General features: G+C 47.4%; 1 protein-coding gene across 3 annotated transcripts in view; it reads left to right on the top strand.

Annotated features, from left to right (window-relative positions):
- AMOTL1 (angiomotin like 1) overlaps positions 1-18878 on the top strand; it is a 132787-nt gene that overhangs the window by 14570 nt on the left and 99339 nt on the right. Inside the window, exon 1 of one of the 3 annotated variants that reach the window (XM_030332784.1) lies at positions 18118-18317. The exons of the other annotated variants lie outside the window; for them this stretch is intronic. Coding sequence (XP_030188644.1) covers positions 18269-18317 — 49 coding nt within the window. The 5' untranslated portion in view covers positions 18118-18268. Of the gene's footprint in view, positions 1-18117; positions 18318-18878 lie in introns of those variants that run through there. 3 annotated transcript variants of the gene reach the window in all.

The following is an 18878-nucleotide window of genomic DNA, read 5'->3' as shown; positions in this document are numbered from 1 at the left end:
ACTTTTACTGACTCCCTACTACTTGGAGGATAGATGTTTGCTTAGGCATGGGAAGACCTCCATGATCTGCATCACCCCCACCCACTATAACTTTGTAGTTGTATTTGAGCCATGCGGCAGTCCTCTAAATTCAGCCCTGTTCCCCGTGCCTACGTGCCCTCCCTCCTTTCCTCCTTTGCTTCCTGGCTGGCTCCTACCCTTCGTTCAACACTAAGCCTAAGTGTCCTGTCGTCCTAGTGGTTCTCAACCCTGCACATCAGAATCAGGGTTGCTGTTAAAAGTCCTGAAATCGGGGTGCCTGGGTGACTCAGACGGTTAAGCGTCCAACTCTTGATTTCTGCTCGGGTCGTGATCTCACGGTTTGTGTGTTTGAGCCCCGCATAGGGGTCCCGCTTGGTATTCTCTCTCTCCCTCTCTCTGCCCCTCCCCTGCCCATGCTCTCCCCCCCTCTCTCTCTCTCAAAATAAATTTTAAGAACTTAATAAAAACGAAAGTCCTGAAACCAAGCCTTCACCCTGACCAAGGACATCAGAATTTCTAGAATGTGGCCCCAGGCGGCAGTGTGCTTTTTAAAAATCACATTTCCAGTGATTCCAGTGTGTAGCCAGGTTGTGAGTTACTGGCCCAGATGGCGGCCACCTCATTCTCTGTAAATCTAGCAGCCAGCACAGAGCCTGGCATCAGTAAATGCTTGTTGAACGAGTGAGTGATGGTGGACCCTGGGATACTGTGTCTTTTCAGATACCTATCTCTAAGATTGGATCCTCTGCTTGTTATCACCATGCCTTGGGGACTGAATCCTTTGACCTGTGCCTAGATCTCTCTCCTTTGTTCATTCGTTAGGCTTATCCAGTTTATTTTCTACCTTTCTTAAAAATTGAAGTTTTAAAAACATTTTTTAGTATAAACGTAACACCTGTTTATTTTAGGAAATTTGGACATTATAAAGAGTGGGGGGAAGTCCCCTCCTACCACCCAAAAGCAGACAGATCCCACGTTCCCTTCACTTTTCCTGATGTGCTGCCCTTTGGGATTGCTTGACCCTCTGGCGTGCCTCATTGAGCTCAGTTGTTGCTGTCTGTGCTCAGACCCTGCGAACTTTCCTCTGAGTCCCTAAAGGAGTGCCCTTGAAGATGGCATTCTTGGAGGGTACCTGGGTAGCTTAGTCGGTTAAGTGACCGACTCTTGATTTTGGCTCAGGTTATGATCTCACAGTTCATGGGATCGAGGCCCACTTTGGGCTCTGGGCTGAAAGCACAGGGCCTGCTTGGGATTCTCTCTCTCTCTCTCTCTCTCTCTCAAAATAAGTAAATTAAAAAAAATTATGTATAAAAAAAGAAAATACCATTCTTGGGAGCCATGCTGCTGAGGGCTGATATACCATGAGAAGGAGTTTTCCTTGTGCAATTCTTATTCTCCTCATTCAAGCAGGATGTATGGGCTCTATTAGAATAAATGATGACATTTGTGTAACGTCTTTAAAATGATAACTTAAATGTTTACCAGCCTCCTCCCTTTCCTTCCTAAAATAGGAGATGAGTTCACAGCTCTGGATAATATAGTATTTCTGTCTGTCAGAGTACAGCAGCTTGTTCAGTATAAAATTAGTCAGGATGGGCTAACTGCTGTAACAAACACACACGTCAGTGGCTTAACATGATAAAGGCAGTGTTTCTTGTTTGTGTTACAGTCATGTTGACTTGTCTCCACCTGGAGGTAACATACTCACTTTTTGTATTCCCAAGGTGAGAACTGGGCCCGTAGCCTCACCTAGAAGGAAGGAGGCTAGGCAGTGGAGTCTAGTAATATTCCAAGAAGGAGAGAACACTTACACTGGGATCATCAGCAGTCTCTGCCAGTCATATTGCTTCAGCCACGATGGCTGAGCCATATCCTGGCCACGTAGGTGCCGGGTCTTTGTATTATTTAGGATCCTGGTTTGGCTGCTATAACAAAAGCTAAAAGGACAGTGACTTAAATAAGAAACAAGTTAGTTTCTTTTTCACTTAGAACATAGGCAGGTACTGTTATGGTGGCTTCTCTGTGCTCCGACATCCTGAAATATTGCTTCCACGCAGTTCAGGGTGGCTGCTTCGGGCCCCACCATCACATCCACATTCCGGCCCATTGGGAAGACAGAAAGGAAACGGAAGGCACAGCCTGAAAGCTGCACACATCATTTCACCTACGTTCCTTTGGCCTGAGCTTTAGTCCCATGGCCATACCTAGCTCTAAGGAGGCTGGGAAATTTGGGTGGGCGTAAGGTGGAGTCCATCAACAGCAGAATGATTGGGTAGGGGGCAGACAGAAAGAGGTGCTGGATAATTAGTAATCTTTTAAATGAATTATAGGAAGCATGCGTTAGTGGTTAAGAACATGTACTTTGAGTCGTACTGTGTGGGTTTAAATTTTACTTTCTTCCTGACCTTGAGCAAATTACTTAATCTATAGCTTCATTTCCTAGTCTCTAAAATCCTGTGTCATCTATTTTCTGATGCTCTGCCAGACCCAATACCATCTTTGCCACTCTGCTGTGTGCCTTTCGGAATATATCGTCTGGAATATATCCAGTTGGATTCGGCAGGATAGGGGTGGGTGGAAAGAAAAAGAGCCAGGGCACTTATTCCCTTCCTGGCAGGCTGTGCTGGTCCAGGCCACAGCTCCTCCAGAGTCCCCCTCTCTTGTAGCATCACATCATGCTGGATTCTGGAGTCCTCTCTTCTGACCCAGGGTGGCAGCAGTTCCCCACTTTACCTCTAGGGGGCTTCCTCACCAGTTTTCCCTTAACCCTGCTCCGCACACTTGAATCAGCGGTGCCTTCGTCAGACTCTCTTCTGGCACCATCTGGGCACACCATCCATTTCCTGCTCGCACCCTGGCTGACACGATGGGGGTGCTAATAGGACGTGCTCCGACCATGGGGGTGGGAGGTAAATGCGTTGTAGGACTGACGCTCAAATGTAGCAGCCGTCCTTAAATGTTTACTGTTTTCACGTCCCTAGGCAATTGCTCTGATACCTTCGAGCGTGGTCAGAACCTTCTGAAAGATTTCATTTTTGGCATATGAACCAAATAACACTGCCACTCATCCCCCCTCCCCCACCCTATGTGAGGAGGATACGGCAAGACTCGAAAGTTGGGAGCAAATCTGTTCCAAGTCAAATGTCTCCTGCATCCAAAGTTTCTTCCTTCCCGTTATATGGGGGTGAAAACCAAGAAAGATGTTGGGCTGATTATTCACCTACTGTGATGGGTGCTTTACATACACAAACTGTCTACCCAGCTTCCCAGCTTGGAGTTTGAGTCATTCACGCACATTGATACCCTCAAATATAAAGACTTCTGAGGATTTGACTGTCCATATTATACACAGATTAAGTCTTTCTCTAAAGCTACCCTCCAGTTTATGTCCAGGAATTCTCAGGAGTGCTTATTTGCAGCCCGAGTCCGTTCTGGTGGCTCTAGCCTTTTGCCAGGGGATCTAGAATTCAGATACACCTCACTGAGGCCAGTGGACACCATGATGTCTGCTCTGTGTCCTCGGAAACCGGTGGCCACACGACGCTGGCCATGGCTGCTGCTGCCCTTGTCTCCTGCTCATACCAGAACCTGGAGGCTTGGCATTCACTTGCTGCAAGCCTGGTTGGTTTCCCAGCATCCCTACCCTCTGTTGCCTGGGGGGATGAGGGTACCACGCTTCTCTATGCCGTTTTAGCCTCCGAGTGGGCCTGGGTCCTTCTCATTACTGTACAAACCCAGACCCATCAAGGGGCTGGCATCAGGTTGGCTACCTGCCCCACTCTGGCTGGCCTCCAAAACAGCCAGGGCGATTCACCCCAGCCTGGCATCCGGCCCAGATCTCTGACCCTTGGAATCCTATCCAGTCCGGCCTTCCTTCTACCCAAACCCCAAACATAGCTGCTGAGAGGGAGGGAGTGCTCACCCTCATTTAGCTTTCTCAGGATGACTGACATTGGGAAATTCAATTCCCTTCACAGGAAACCTCACCCTGCCGCAGGGTGTGGTCAGGCCTCCTGGCTCCCAGACAACGGCCACGGAAGATTCGTCAGCAGTGTAGTGCCCTAAATCTGGGCAACTCAGTGTCTTCCATGATTGATCTGGTTGGGGATATCAGCTCATTTCCTCCTCAGAACAACTCCACGAGCAGAAGGAATTATTTTCACATTACGGAGGAGGAAACAGAGGCTCTCACTGGTTAAATTATCTTCCCCAAATCACACAACTAGTTAGAGGCAAACCTTAGACTGAAAAGATCATCTTTGGCTCCAGAGCCAATGTCAGTTTCCTGGGGAGGAGACTACACAAGTTGCCCTCCTCCCAGGGGAATTTGGTTGCAGGTGTAATACAATAAATTATGTAAAAGTAACCAGCACCGGGCTTGGCAATACAGTATTTGGCTGTTGCATGCATATTTGTTGAATAAATGCATGAATGGTAGGTGCTCTTAACCATATACATACCATATACACACACACGTATACATATACATAATATATAGACTATATATATATATGTATATGTTTGTTTTAGACCAACAAATAACGATCAGTATGCTCCAAAGGAATTTTCCATAATAGGATCTGAAGCAACAACCAGAAAAACACCTCCTAGCTCCCTTCATTCGCTTCCTGCTCTTCCTGCTCTGTATTACAGCCTAGCGTCCCTGGGACAGGAAACCTCTTATGGTTTCCCGATGGTGCTCACGCTATTTCGAAAGGAAATTAGACCTTTGCAGCCGCAGGATTTGGAGCAGGACAGTAGGAGCTTGGAGAGGAATCTGAAAATGGAACTAAAGACAGGTGGACTCAGGCTCAAGTAGAAAATTCATCACCATGTTCCTGATGTTCGTTTGCGAAACGATACTGTGCTTTGCCAGGGAGATGAAGCTTTACCTCAGGGTGTTCTAGTTCGGAGAGAGAGGGAGCAGGAAAGGGAAAATGACAATAAATTCTGGGGGATAAATGGTTATCTACCTTGGCTAAACAGAAGAAAGGGCAAGGAAGGAGATCTAGAATAAGGGGATAGAACACACACACACACACACACCACAAGAATATGGAAAAGGCATTTTCCTTGCCAGCAAGATGTTTTTACTAGAAATATATAGGCCTGTGTTCACTTATTCCTGAATATTAAACATAACCTGACTACTTATAAGCAATGATATTTCATCACTTGTTAAGTGCTCCTGGAGTCTAGAGAGTGTAAATAACCAGCTTGGTCTGTTCAGGAATCCTGTGGTTATGATTTCTGGGTCACGTTCCTACTGGGTGATCGTTCTGGAGTATGTTCTTTTTGTTTGTGTTTTTCTCAAATCAGGTTTGCTCAGGGCTCAGGCACATTAAAATGATTTGGTGTCCCTTGTGTGCTCTCTTTCTGTGTTCCTCCTGCCCCCTTCCTCCTTTCTCCCTTCTCACTCTCTGTCTCTCTCTCTCCCCAGCCTCATCTCTACCCGTTTCCCTATGTCTGTCTCTTCCCCCTTCCTTCTCTTGTTCCCTCCTTCCTTTTCCCATCTTAAGTTGGAATATGGACAGAAAAAGCAGTGCTTGCCTTCATAGGGCCCTCTGCCAGAGAATGGAACAGGTCAGATTATAAAAAAGGATAAAAAAAAAAAAGGAGTGCTCTTTGGCAAAATGGGGGAAACAGATGTTCAGGGGCGATGTTGCTGTCCCTAGCTGCTGCCTGCGGAAACACACTCCTTAAAGGCTTGCTAGTTATGGACGTTCGTCATGGCACACATGTGCGGTTAGTTTCATGTCAAATATGCATGTGTATTTATCTCTGCTTAATTTGTCTCTCTCTGTGACCTCTGTACCCCCAAATCCAGAGTTGGCAAGATCACTGACCACCTGGTAGCAAGATTTATTTTCAAACTCAGAGGTTGGGGAACCGTGGACACTATAGCTGCTTTCAGGTCACTGTTTAACAGTAAACACCTGATGGAAACTTCAGGTTTTTAGGAGAAGAGGGAAGGACCTGTGGGTGCAGAACCTGGTCTGAAATGAACGCTACAGAAAGTTTGGGGTTGGAGGGGAGCTGAATGATGAAAGTCTACTGCTGAGATTTGTAACCTGCCAGGGCATTTGTGTTTCTGTCTCTCACACTGTTCGTTGGCTCTTGACCAAAAAGAAAAGTCCATTATTGTAGCTTTTGTGGGTGTCCAGCCAGAGAACTTGAGGCTATCTCCTTAGCAAAAAAATATTTCCCTTTTGGCTCTAAGAGCCATTTTCCCCCCACTCTCAAAAGAGGGATTCCAGATTCCAAACATTTGCTATGGACTAAGGAGTATTCCAGGTGATTTTTTGTCCTGTGGGACCCTTGTGTGGGTTAACCTCATGTGACCACCTGCTTCCTTCACTCCAGTGGTTCTCCTGGTCGTATAGGAATATAACAAGATCAAATGAGTTAGCACATCTAAAACACTTAGGGCAGCGCCTGACAAATGACCGGGATTTAATAAGTGTTGCTCTTTTTTGCTGCCTCTGCCGTACCCCCATTTCCCTCATCACTTTCAGGTATATCTTCCTTCTGAACTCCATTCTGTTTCTCCTCTCTTATTCTGCTCATCTAGTGACAGTGAAAGAAGATAAAAGGGAAAACAATCAACCACAAAAGTATAAGGTAAAGCCACCACAAGCTCAAACAGCGCCTTTGAGCAAATTAGAAAAAACTAACCCCTCCAAGTAGGTGAAGAGCAGAGCCAGTATTCCCAATTTAGTGGGCAGAGTGCAAGCTGGATTTCAGCCCTCCACCTCTGCCTCATTCACTCCCTCAGCCTGGCACCCTTGTGCAGTGAACAGCTCACACAACGGAACATGGTAGCCCGGATTCCACACTCCCAGTGTGACCTTCTCATGGATATTTCTTTCTTTTTCTGGGAAGTCTTCTAGTGTTGTGTACATACTAAAAAGACTAAACTCTCCTTTGATGAATTCTTTAAAAATAAGTCTCCCCCAAATTATTTACACGATGGGGTTTGTTTTTCCCAAGTTCGGATCTCCTAAATAAAAACTATATCTAAAACGTGCAACACTTATGCTAGGGGTTAACCAAAATTTATTTACTCCGGTTCAAATGGCAGCTTTAAATGCACTATAATAGGGGCTCCTGACTCAGTGACTCAGTCAGTTAGGTATCGACTCATGATCAGGCCCTGATCTCACGGTTCATGAGATCGAGTCCCGCATGGGGCTCTGTGTGGATAGAGTGCAGCCTGCTTGGGATTCTCTCTCTGCCCTTCCCCCACTTGCATGTGCACTGATGCCTGCACGCTCTCTCTCTTCTCCCTCAAAATAAGTAAACATTTTTTAAAACTGCACTATATTGAAGGGAGCTGATGTCTGTTGAGTGCTTTCCATGTATTAGGTATCTTGCTAAGACGTTTATGTCGGCCATCTTTTTTTTTTTTTTTTAATTTTTTTTTTCAACGTTTATTTATTTTTGGGACAGAGAGAGACAGAGCATGAACGGGCGAGGGGCAGAGAGAGAGGGAGACACAGAATCGGAAACAGGCTCCAGGCTCTGAGCCATCAGCCCAGAGCCTGACGCGGGGCTCGAACTCCCGGACCGTGAGATCGTGACCTGGCTTAAGTCGGACGCTTAACCGGCTGCGCCACCCAGGCGCCCCTGTCGGCCATCTTAAAACAATCCTGAGAGGCAGGTACTATTATTTCCCTCCTTTAACAGATAGGGAACGGAAGCTTAGACAAGTTCAATAACTTGCCAAATCACACCTGGTGAGTGGTAGAAACCAGAGCTTGAGTCCGGCTCTGTTGTTTACTGCTAAGGTTCTTACCCACTGCCTTCAATCCCAGAGTAAGCTAAAAGATCCCAGACTTCTGATTCTCAGTGGCAGATCCATGGCAGAACTGTGATTTGCACCTCGGTCTATCTGACTGTAAACATACGGGCTTTCCTGGTTTATAATACTGCCTACAACTTGCTACACACTGCAGGCTACGCCTGGGGACACGAGGGGGAAATGACACAATCCTTCCCTCAAAGAAGTGATGATCTAAGTGGGGGAGAAAACCCAATCAACAGAAAATTCACAGTGTGGAGTTGGGGCTCCTCCAAGCCCATGGGTACTTACTGACTGGGGAGCTTGAGCAGGTTATCTACATTCTCTAGGCCTCGGTTTACTCATCTGTGACATGGGAGTGCAAAACACCGGCTTCATAGGCTAATTGAGAGGGATTAAATAAGATAGTGTATGCAAAGTACTTAGCACATAGTCGGCACTCTGTGTGTGGTTGTAATTATTATTATTACGGTAAGTAGGAAAAGGGAAGTACACAAGGAGAGCATGGGACCCCGGGGAAGAGGAATCTGACTCAGTCATGGGGGTTGAGGGGAGGCCAACCAGGCTTCCTGGAAGAGATCCGTTCTTCACAGCAGGCTCTGCTAGAGCAATGGTACCGGGCATGAACAGCGTCACATCTGCCTTAGAATAACTGGAGCCAGCCACAGTCCGCTCCTCCTGTAGGGATCGCGTTCCAGAGTGCTGGATAACAGACAGCGGATGAACGAAGCTGAATCTTCTCCCTCATCCCAGCCTGAGGTTTAGCGTGGACACTCTACAGAGTAGGACTGGAACCCCATCCACTCCTTCTGCAAATGTGTGCGTGTCCTGATGCCTCATGGAGTCTGTCCCGCTCTCAAAAGGCTCTTACGTTTGGCTCTGTGGGGCTCAGCTAACACCAGGTTCATGTGAATTTCACTCCTTTTGTGATTCTTCGCATCATTATTGCTTTTTACCACCATCACCTCCTTGGTGCCGACATCTGCACTGTTTACCAAATGAGAGACTGAAGAATCCTCTAAGACAGATACAGAGACATAACCCAGGGTAGGTAGGGATTTGTCAGAATTAGCAAACAAGAATACAGGATCTCCACTTAACATTTAATTTTAGGTAAACAGAATATGATTTTAAAAGTATATGCGTGTCCTCTGCAATATTTGAGGCATACTATACTGGACAAATTCTGCTGCTTTCCTGAGGTTCAAATCCGACTGGTGTCACGTGTTTTATCTGGCAGCTCTAGGTGTGGGAGCAGCGCCTGGGGACTCTGTTCTTTGCATTGGATTTTAGCTTGCTCTGGTAGGAGGTGTGATAAAACACAGCTCAGCTCCTATCACCAGGTACTCAATCCCCATGGGACTCCACTTAGGGGCTTCCATCAATGAGGCCTGATTGCTGATGTCTGAGTTGTTTTATCACCTCAATTAGAAAAGGATGTTTTGGAAATTAATCCTACAGTAGAAAACCTAAACAACTTCAGGGACTGGATGCGTGCTCCGTCTGTGTAATATATCAACACAGAGCAACTCCTTCTCCTAGAGAGGCTGGATGGCGTCTGCAGTCTGGATGTTAAGGTTTTGATGTTCGCCATTCTCTCTTGTAACAGAAGCTCAGGTCCGATCTCATTCCCTTTTGGAGAGTCAGCAGATCTTAGTGTCCACACAGGAGTAAGACCCAGGGCCCTCCTTCTATAATGCATCGTCACTCAGCCTGTGTTAGATCATCGCCGGAGGGGTGATATAGGTGTGGGGGTCCCACCACCTGAGAAAATCTGGTTTCTATTGCTTTGTGGTAAGCATTATTCTAACAGCTTCCTTGGAGGGAGCGAAAACCTGATTTTCTGCCTCTTGTACCTAGTGGTCTGTGTTTTGTCGTCTAGAGTTTTCAACGTTTTTTCCTACTGTGACCCAGTATCAGGATACATTTTACATTTAGACTCACACATACAAATGTTTGTACCTTAATATTCTCCACGCAAGGTACTGTCCTGAATAGTCTCTGCTTTCTCCATGCCATCCTGTCCGACATCTGCTGAGTGCTTTCTAGTGGCGGAAGGTTTCACTGTAACCTGGCTTTGAAGGGCAGCGAGGCGCATGGCCTCACATACAGCCTGAGCAGTGCAGACCCCTTGACCTCAACCTCCCATCCACGTTACGATCACTCCATTCATCAGTACTCATTGTGTGTATACTTACTGAATATTCGTAATTTACCTAAAATACCGACTCTAGCCCATTTTTTTTTTCATTTGGTCTGTAATCTGGAGGTATTTTCCCTAATTGTGGCAGAGGGGGCTCAAATTAAGATGCCCTGGATCTTAAGATTTCCTGGATCTACCAATGAAATATTCCCAAGCTCAAGAAACGTAAACGAAAAGAAACTGTGTGTCTAGCACAACAAAAATGAAATCTCCTCTTCAAATGATCGTATTTTGAAAGAAAATGGATGACGGGTTAGTAATAACAAGCTAAGAATTATGGAGTATGTGCCACTTGCTAGGCACGGGGCTGAGAGTTTTTCAGTTTACATGCAACTGACTCATGGATTTCTCATAACGCTTTGAGGTGGATGCTATTGTAATTACTACTTATTAAAAGAAGAAACACTGAACTTTCATGAAGTCAAGTAATTTTAGTTCAAGACAGAACGCTGGGTTTTGATCGTTCTTTTACAACAGGCAAGAGGCCTGTTCCCTCATTTAGGCTGGGATTCGGAGTGCATAGAGACATGGGGCCCCAAAGGTCTGAGACCAGTGGCTCTCAAAGTGTGGTCCACAGACCAGCAGCATCAGCATCATCTGGGAACTTGTTAGAAATGCAATTCTTGGGCCCACCCTGACCTACTGAATCAGAATATGCGGGGTGGGACCCAGCAGTCTGTTTTAACAAGCTCTTCAGGTGATTATGCTGCAGCTAAAAGTTCAGAACCACTGCCCTGCTGGCACTGAGGATCCTGGGTCTGTCCCCGTTTTCAGCGGGATTCAATCGAAGCCTCTGGAGAGACGGCACCTCTCGTGCAGATACTGTGACCAAATACACAGACCGTGGATTTCACTTTCAGGTTATTTCCATTTGTTTGTTTCCTTATTGTTTGTCCCAAGTTGTTCATTTTCTGATGTTCCTTGTCTCTCTCCCACTTAAGCTGAAACTCATATCGTACATACCTTATGTCCTAAGGGTTGAAGAGCAAGGTACTCTTCGCGGACACTGGGTGAGGGAGACTGGTGACATTCCTATGGAACTCTTCCAGGGCCCGTCCCTACAGGCCCTCTCCTCCCTTTGTCTCCTTCCCGTCCTTCCCTCTCACCGAGCTCTTCTCCGCTTCCGCTTCCGAATGTTTGCAGGTGCTGTTTTCCCAGCCGGGGCGCTCCCCGCCTCTTCTGCAACCACCTTGGAGATGCCGTCCCTTTCCAGCCCTCTCAGTAGCCACCTTCTCCCTCGTTAGCCTCTGTTACTGGGCCCCACTCCCATTCTTCATCACACATAGACCAGTGTGTAAGTACAGATGTATTTGTATACGTGTTAGTAGGACAGAGCCCATACCGCATCCTTCACGCACCTAGCAGAGTGTGGCTTATTAGTCAATGCGATCAACAATAGGTTTTGAATGAACAAACGAACGAACGCACCATCGCAGCTCTCAGTGGCTTGGCCTTCTGTCAAACGCTAGTGCGATTTCAGTTAATCCTTTCAGTTGGCCCTTCTGTTAAGGTGTTAATTGTTTCTAGTTATTTCTAATTATTTCCCTTTCTACCTTCAACTTTTCTAAAGACTCTGTTCTGCTTAGTGTGATACTGGCTTTATCGCAGACACACACAAAATACTCTCTGATTTCTGGATGGATAACTCATCAGGTAAGATGTGAATTTTAGGGGCACCTGGGTGGCTCAGTTGGTTGAGCGTCCAGCTCTTGATCTCAGCTCAGGTCGTGATCTCACCGTTCGGGGGATTCAGCCCTGTGTTAGGTTCTGCACTGACAGCAAGGAGCCTGCTTGGGATTCTCTCTCAATCTCTCACTCTCTCTCTGCCCTTCCCCTGCTTATGCTCTCTCTGTCTCTCTCTCTCTGTCTCAAAAATAAACTTAAAAAAACATGTGAGTTTTAATTTTCCGCCAAGTCTGATTTCATGCTGTAGAATGATATTTTTCTCCTAAATTGAACCACCCAGAATGGCTGAAGCCATTAGGAATGGTGAGAGCATCCATACTTCTCTGTCTTTGGCATTTAAAGTAAAAGGCATGCCATCTTGAGTGCATATTCTAGAAGGAAAAGAACCGGAACTGCCGTATGGGTTGTGGAGGGACCATCCTTCTCACTGTCGTTTGGAGCTAAGGACATGTTTGCAGAATAAAACACCCAAACATCCTTTTCAGAATGGTGACTACGCACCATCTGGAAGACAGACATTCTGACCTAAGTTATCTCTAGTTACTCTCACAATCCTTGTTTTTACTAGTGATTGTATGTTGCTGTCGTTTTAGAAACTCAGTGTGATTCCAGTTTTAGGGAGGAACATCCCAAATGTGTCTACATCATCATTGGAAATAGAGAAAAACATAACTAGTTTCTTGTTCATGAAAAGAGGAAAAGGAAGAAATTGCCATATTATGATATGTTCATTGGATGAACAGAACTGAGGCTGCTTCCTATTCGTCTGAAGTTGGATTCCCCCAACAATTCAACAGAATGATCGATACGGTTAGAAGCTTGGGAGCCTGAAAACTGGGCACCATTAGTTACTCAACTCATTCAGTGGTTTCTTAACTGGGGGCAATTTTACCCCACAAGAGACATTTGGCAATGAGTGGAGACATTATTAGCTGCCACCACCTGGGGTGAGGTGTGGTTGCTCCTGGCATCTGCAGAGCAGAGGCCAGGGATGCTGCTAGAAACACCCTACAATGCCCAAGACAGCCCTTAACAACAAAGACTTATTGGGTCCAAAATGTCAGTAGCACTGCCCCTGAGAAACCCTGGAAAAAATCCCAACCAACCAAAAAGTATGAGCTTTCATACTCCTAAGATTTCTATACTAAGCGTAGCGATTAATAATTAAAATGATTACTATTCATTAAATACCTGCTACTTGCCAGCCTCTTTATAAAGAATTCCTAGCTACTGAGTCAGGATCTGACCCCAGGTTTGTTTGAGGCCATTGTCTCCATTCTTCCTCCTTAGCTATTTCGTGTAAGTGCATTTTCCCTGGACATGCTTGTTGTGTTTTATATGGATCAAATTATGTGTTTAGCGCATACTCACTAATATACGCACAGGAGAAAGCCACGGGCAAGAAGAGACTGGTGTCACTATGGGTGGTGAAGCTAAAAGCATCCAGACAGACAGGCCTCAGATCTGTAACTTACTAAACGAGCCTAACGCCCAGGTAGGACGGCAGTACAGAGCCTGGCCCTTAGTAGGTACTTAATAAATATTTGTAAGGAAATTTTTTCATCATCAGCAGAGTCCTTGGGTAAGCTTCAAATGGAGCAGGGCTTCCAAATGACCTGTTCTGTTATGTGACGTTGAGTTTCTCCGAGGAGCCGTTCCTTCATCTCTAAGGCACCTGGTATTCCCAGAACTTCAGAGGTGCTTCAGCTTGTGTATCTGCCTCCTCTTTGTTCTTCGCTCTTCCGTTCTTAGTCAGTCTGGCCTGGCAGGGGCTCATCCCTTGACCCCTCCCTGTCTGCACACAATATTCCTCTGCCCCTCTACTTGAGGCCCTCCCAACAGTCTCCTTATTTTGCTCCTGCCAACAGTTTGCAGGATGGGGGCAGGGCAAGCGTCAGAATCTCTGGAGGAAGCCTGTGCCATGTGAAAAAGCTTATTCGAGAACATGATTTTATATTTGGAAACAAGCAGGGGAAAAAATTACAACTATTGTCTTCGTAAAACAGAGAACTGAAAGAAAAGCTTGGAAGAAATCCTCTTGCCTGGCGATAATATGGCGATCATCATATCTGGGGGTGGGGGCATGACCATTTATGTTTATGAAAAGAGGAAGAGGTTCAAAGGAAAGGTGCTGGGAAGCACGACAGTGTGTGCTTTCCTTTCCTGTGTCCATAACTATGTTAGTAGTGTCCTCGTTCTCAGCACTTGGATTTCTCCGAACCCACCCTTTGCCTACTGTACAGAATCAAGTCACTCCATTGTGCTCCCATAATGCTTTACTTTTATCCCCTAATATGTCACCCATCATCCTTTACCTTTATCATACTAAGCTCTGATGTAGTGGTGCATGCTTCTGAAGGAGAACCATGAGAGTACCATGACCCCAAGGAGCCAGTCGGAGACCATTGTTCATGGCCCTCAAACTTCAGTGTGCCGGGCATTAGAGTGAATTCTAGGACGTCACCCTTGGAGATCCTGAATCTCTAGAATTTGGAGGTGGGGGGCATCAGAAATTTAAATGTATACATCTCTGGTTTATAAGTCACACCTTGGGAAGTACTACAGAACTTGGGCTTAAAAAATGTCCTTACGTGTTCTGCAAGCAAAACAGGCATTTTGCTAAGGACAGCCTGGCTACATTCAGCCATTGGTTTGTGCACTCACCAGGCACTGATTGAGAACTGTGGAATGTAGCGTCATCTGTTGTAGGGGATGCTGTGCAGTAGCGGTCTCTTTTGTGGTCATGACCACTCTCCTTTTGCCGTCTGTTGTTTCCCTGCGAGTAAGCTCAGGACCATTTGTGGGGCACATCCTAGCCAACGTGGTAGTTGATAAGGACTTTAAAGGGTGTTTGGAGGGTGCAGAGAAGAAGCGTGAGGGGAATGGAGGTTTGCATTTTAATAGACAATTTCAATTCCTTGGTATTTCAAATCACTGGAGGAAAAGAAGAAGGGTTTCTTTTCCTGAATTTCTATTGTGTGTCCAGCCCTTGACATGTATTACCTAATTTATTTAAAAAATATATTTTTTTTAGTATTTATTTATTTCTTGGGAGGCAGAGAGACAGAGTGCAAGCAGGGGAGGGGCAGAGAGAGAGGGAGACACGGAATCTGAAGCAGCCTCCAGGCTCTGAGATGTCAGCACAGAGCCTGACGTGGGGCTTGAACCCACGAAATGCAGGATCATGACCTGGGCCAAAGTCGGACGCCTAACTGACTGAGCCACCCAGGTGCCCCCATGTATTACCTAATTTAATCCTCATAATCAGCCAATGAGGGAAGTGTAATTATTCCCATTTTACAGAGGAGGAAGCTGAGGCTCATGTTACGTTACTCTCCCTAGCTGGAAATAGGTGGACACAGGACTAGAACTCGGGACTCACTCTAAAGACCGTGTTTATTCTCCTCTCCCTGGATGCCTCTGTCACCTCATTCTTCTGGCACAGTCTCTGTGCTGGTCTGGAACATCCCAGTACGTGCCCTGTTTGGCGTTAAAGACTGTCCTTTGAGTTGTCCCTAAGAGTGCTGAAATTGTTCCATCGCCTTCTTAACTTTCCTAGGAGTGAGTAAAAGACAACTGGGTCACTTTAGAAAGAACGCTGACCTTTAAGTGGGTATACAGATCCAAAGAAAATACAGATGCCTCCTGGTTTGCAACCTGACTGTGAGTAAAGCTGCCTTCAGTTTTTTCTTCAGGTTTTGTTGTCGATATACCTTGTTTCTATTTGCTCCCAACCACATGTAGGAATCTGCAGCCAAATCTAGTGTAAAATGTTATCGATGACCTCTTGCTAGTCAGATTTAAGTCTTTTTCTCCGGGCTTAGTTCCTGAACAACAGATTCAGTTATGTCTATGTTTTTCTTATTTGATATGGAAGATTATTCATTTTTTGTATTTGATGTGGCGATTATTAATCGTTGAGGAAACTAAGGTGCATGGAGGGGACAAATTGGCCTGCCATGCATTTGACCCTGGCATTATTACTTGGTATCAATTTGAAGAGCCCAGGCTGGGTCCAGTCACTCCAGTCAGCAGATTGTCGAGCCCGCAAGTGGTGGCCTGCCATTCCATGGGAAGTCTGGGAATCTGTAGCCCTTGATAGAGGGACCATCTCACAACTTCCTCTGGATTCCATGCCTTCCAACCTTCCCACTCTTCTACTTGTGCAGCCTTTCCTCTTCTTCCTCCTCCTTTCCCTATTTTTTGCCCTGGACATTGTCCAAGTAAACCGATCTTCATAGCTTCATTTCTGTTTTTCTCTACACCTCTGTTCTCCGCTTCTTCCCCAGTTTCTTGTTCCATATTTCCTCTTGCCCAGAGGACAGTAAGTCTTTGAACGTCTTTCTCAAACCAGTCCCCTCTCCTAACTCGGCTTCTCCCAGCATTCGTCCAATGACCCATTGGCCATTCTTCCTATGGCCCAGGCTCAAAACCTGGGTTAACTTGCTTACTTTGTTCTTCCTCCTATCAAGTCACTGGAAAAAGTAAAATCTTGCTTCAAAGATTTGGTATCTTCCCTGTATTTGGAATCTTCAAAGACTTGATATCTACATGGTATCTCTCTTCCTTTCCATCCCCTTTGCTCCAGCTTCACATGTCATTGATTCCTGTGACCATTTCCCAGATTGGCTCCCTATTTCACAGGGCTATGGAAGGGTTGCTGGAATTAATAACAGCAAATGTATGTTCAGCACTTCAATGCATTATGCTAAGTAGTTTACATTTGTTACTTCATTCCATCCTTACTGCCACCGTGTGATGGCTATTTCTGTTGCCTTGCAAATGAAACTGAAGTTTTGTGAAGTAAATGACTTGCCCAAGGTCACACAGCAAGCAGGTGAGCTATAACTCAACCCATATCTGTTTTGCCCCAGTGGATGCTTATAACTATTGAATTTCGCTGCCTCCTAGGGTATAGTGTATTATCTAATGGGGGCGATTAGTGTTAGCTTCCTTTCTTCTTTCCCTCCCTTTTCCATCTATTATCTCTTCCTCAGACTATACTAAATTCCTACACATGCTACCTCTGTCTGAAACCCACCACCCTTCAAGGCCCTCCTTTCTCCTGCACGTAGTCAGTTTTCTCCACACTTTTCAGGCTTCTCCAGCGCTTTCCAGTTTTCTGGTTGCGTATCTTATCTAAATAAATCCTTAAAAGGCCAGTTAGCTGTTGTTTCTTTTTGTTTCATTTATGTGCTATCAAGTCCTGGGATAGCTGACTTTAAACGAAGTAGGTATTTGGTAAATGATTGTTAACCTACTGCATTTGGGTTTTATCTTGAAAGTAGAGGTTAGTGAGCCATCAGAGGAATCAGAATAGTCTGGAATCAGGATATATAATCCACCAGAATTGACTGGAAGGGTAGGGCTGCTCCAGACTAATTGGGTAATTGCCACAATCCAGGCAGGAATCCCGGAAGAAATCCTGGTCTAGTGACCGGGCAAAGAGAGGAGACACGCGCCAGGTAAGAGGCGTGCTATGCACTGACTGTCCAGGTAACATCTTCCACAACAACTATTCTATTCCCTGGCTCCCTCACCTCCAGAGTAGCAGAGCTAGTCCCTGAGAGCTTCGGAGAAATGTCATGGTCCTGTGGTTCCAGGTCCCCAGATCCAGGCTCCAGAGGTCTGCCCAGAATAACTGAGTGTAATGGGATGGGTGAGTAGGATTTCTTAGTACAGCCTGGTTTAAGAGGTGTGGCAGAATCGGCACCAGTTTTCCAGTTACTTGCTGTGCCTCCACCGGGGCAGATAACAGCCTGTGGGTTTGTGACCACAGGATGTACAGTCTGCCAACACATTTACCTTCTGAGGCTGTAAGATCTGTTTTGGCCCTTCTGCCGGTCAACAGAGTCGAATGCAGCTGCTGGCCGCCCGATCCCAGTGCGTGATCGACGCACCAGGGCCTGGGGAATGCACAGAGAATGTGGCCGCTTTTCACCTGGAAATTCCACTTCAGGAGGAAAAAAAAAAATCCTAAACATAACCTATCTGGACTTTGAGAGCAGACCGGGAAACCGATTTCTGCCCGAGTTGGCCTGGTGGGAAGGAAGAGAAAGCCGAAGGAGGGAGAACTGTTGAGTCTGACATTAATTAAACCGCGGCAGGGAACGCTGCGACGGCGGCTGTCGCCCTCCTAAACTCCGAGGGAGACACGTCAGCTTGAGCTCGGGGCAATTTCAGAGGGCGACGTCCCGGCCCGGGAGGGGTGGCGGGCGGCTGCAGACGGGCTCTAGGGCCCAGCGGCCGGGCGCCGGGGCGGGGGTGGAGTGTAGGGTTACAGTGACGGGCGGGACGACCCTCCCCGGCCCGAGCGCGGGGAGCGGGGAGCCGGGAGCCGGGAGCGCGGGCGGCGGCGGAGCGCGCGGGACGCTCTAGGACCCAGCAGCGGCTGTCGGCTTCGGGGCTGGAGGTGAAGCCCTGGCGTTTCTCTCCTTCCTGTGTGAATGGGGCTGACTGTCGGGCGCCGCTTCCCCGCGCTGCCCCACGCCATGCCCTGCACGCTGCCCGGCGGCCGCCTTCCCCAGCCGCGCCACTGAGCTAGCCATGGTCGCCTCATGTGGAGGGCAAAGTTGCGCCGGGGAACTTGTGAGTCTGCCGTGAAAGGTAACCAGTCCCCGCTCCGGGCGCGGGGAGGGCGCCCCCGAGTCTCCCACGCGAGGGACCCAGCCGACCGGTACTCCTCCACCCCTTGCTGCCCCGGGCACGGGGCTCCTCCTCGGGGCCCCGGGGCTGAGATCGGCCCCGCTCCCCAGCGACTCGGGCAGCCGATTGGGCGCCGGTGGCCGGGAGTGTCCGCCACCGCAATCTTGCTCTCCCTCACCCAGATATGTTTTTTTTTTTTTTTTTTTTTTTTTTTTTTTAAAGAAAGAAAGCAGAACTCTGTTCCCGAGCCTCCCTGCAGGCCCCCGATGCCGGCGGGCCGGATCGCCGCGCCGTCCCGCGCCCCATCCGAGCCCGGGAAGTTGTGTGGGCCCGCCGGGCCGGGGCCCCGGGGTGCGGATGCGCCCCCCGAGGCGAGGCTGGCCTTACCGGAGGGGCGCTGCCATATGGCTGCACTCTCCGAGACGCGCCCGCGCGCGGGTCCCCCGGCCGCCGAGGGAGGGGGCGGAAGCGGGTGGCCGGTGGCCGCTACCCTCCGCGCGAGACAAAGGCGCGCGCCAGGGC

The sequence above is a fragment of the Lynx canadensis genome, chromosome D1, assembly GCF_007474595.2.
Source record: "Lynx canadensis isolate LIC74 chromosome D1, mLynCan4.pri.v2, whole genome shotgun sequence".
NCBI lineage: Eukaryota > Metazoa > Chordata > Mammalia > Carnivora > Felidae > Lynx > Lynx canadensis.
The sequence above is the reverse complement of the archived record's forward strand: the minus strand, read 5'-3'. Positions and strand labels throughout refer to the sequence as shown.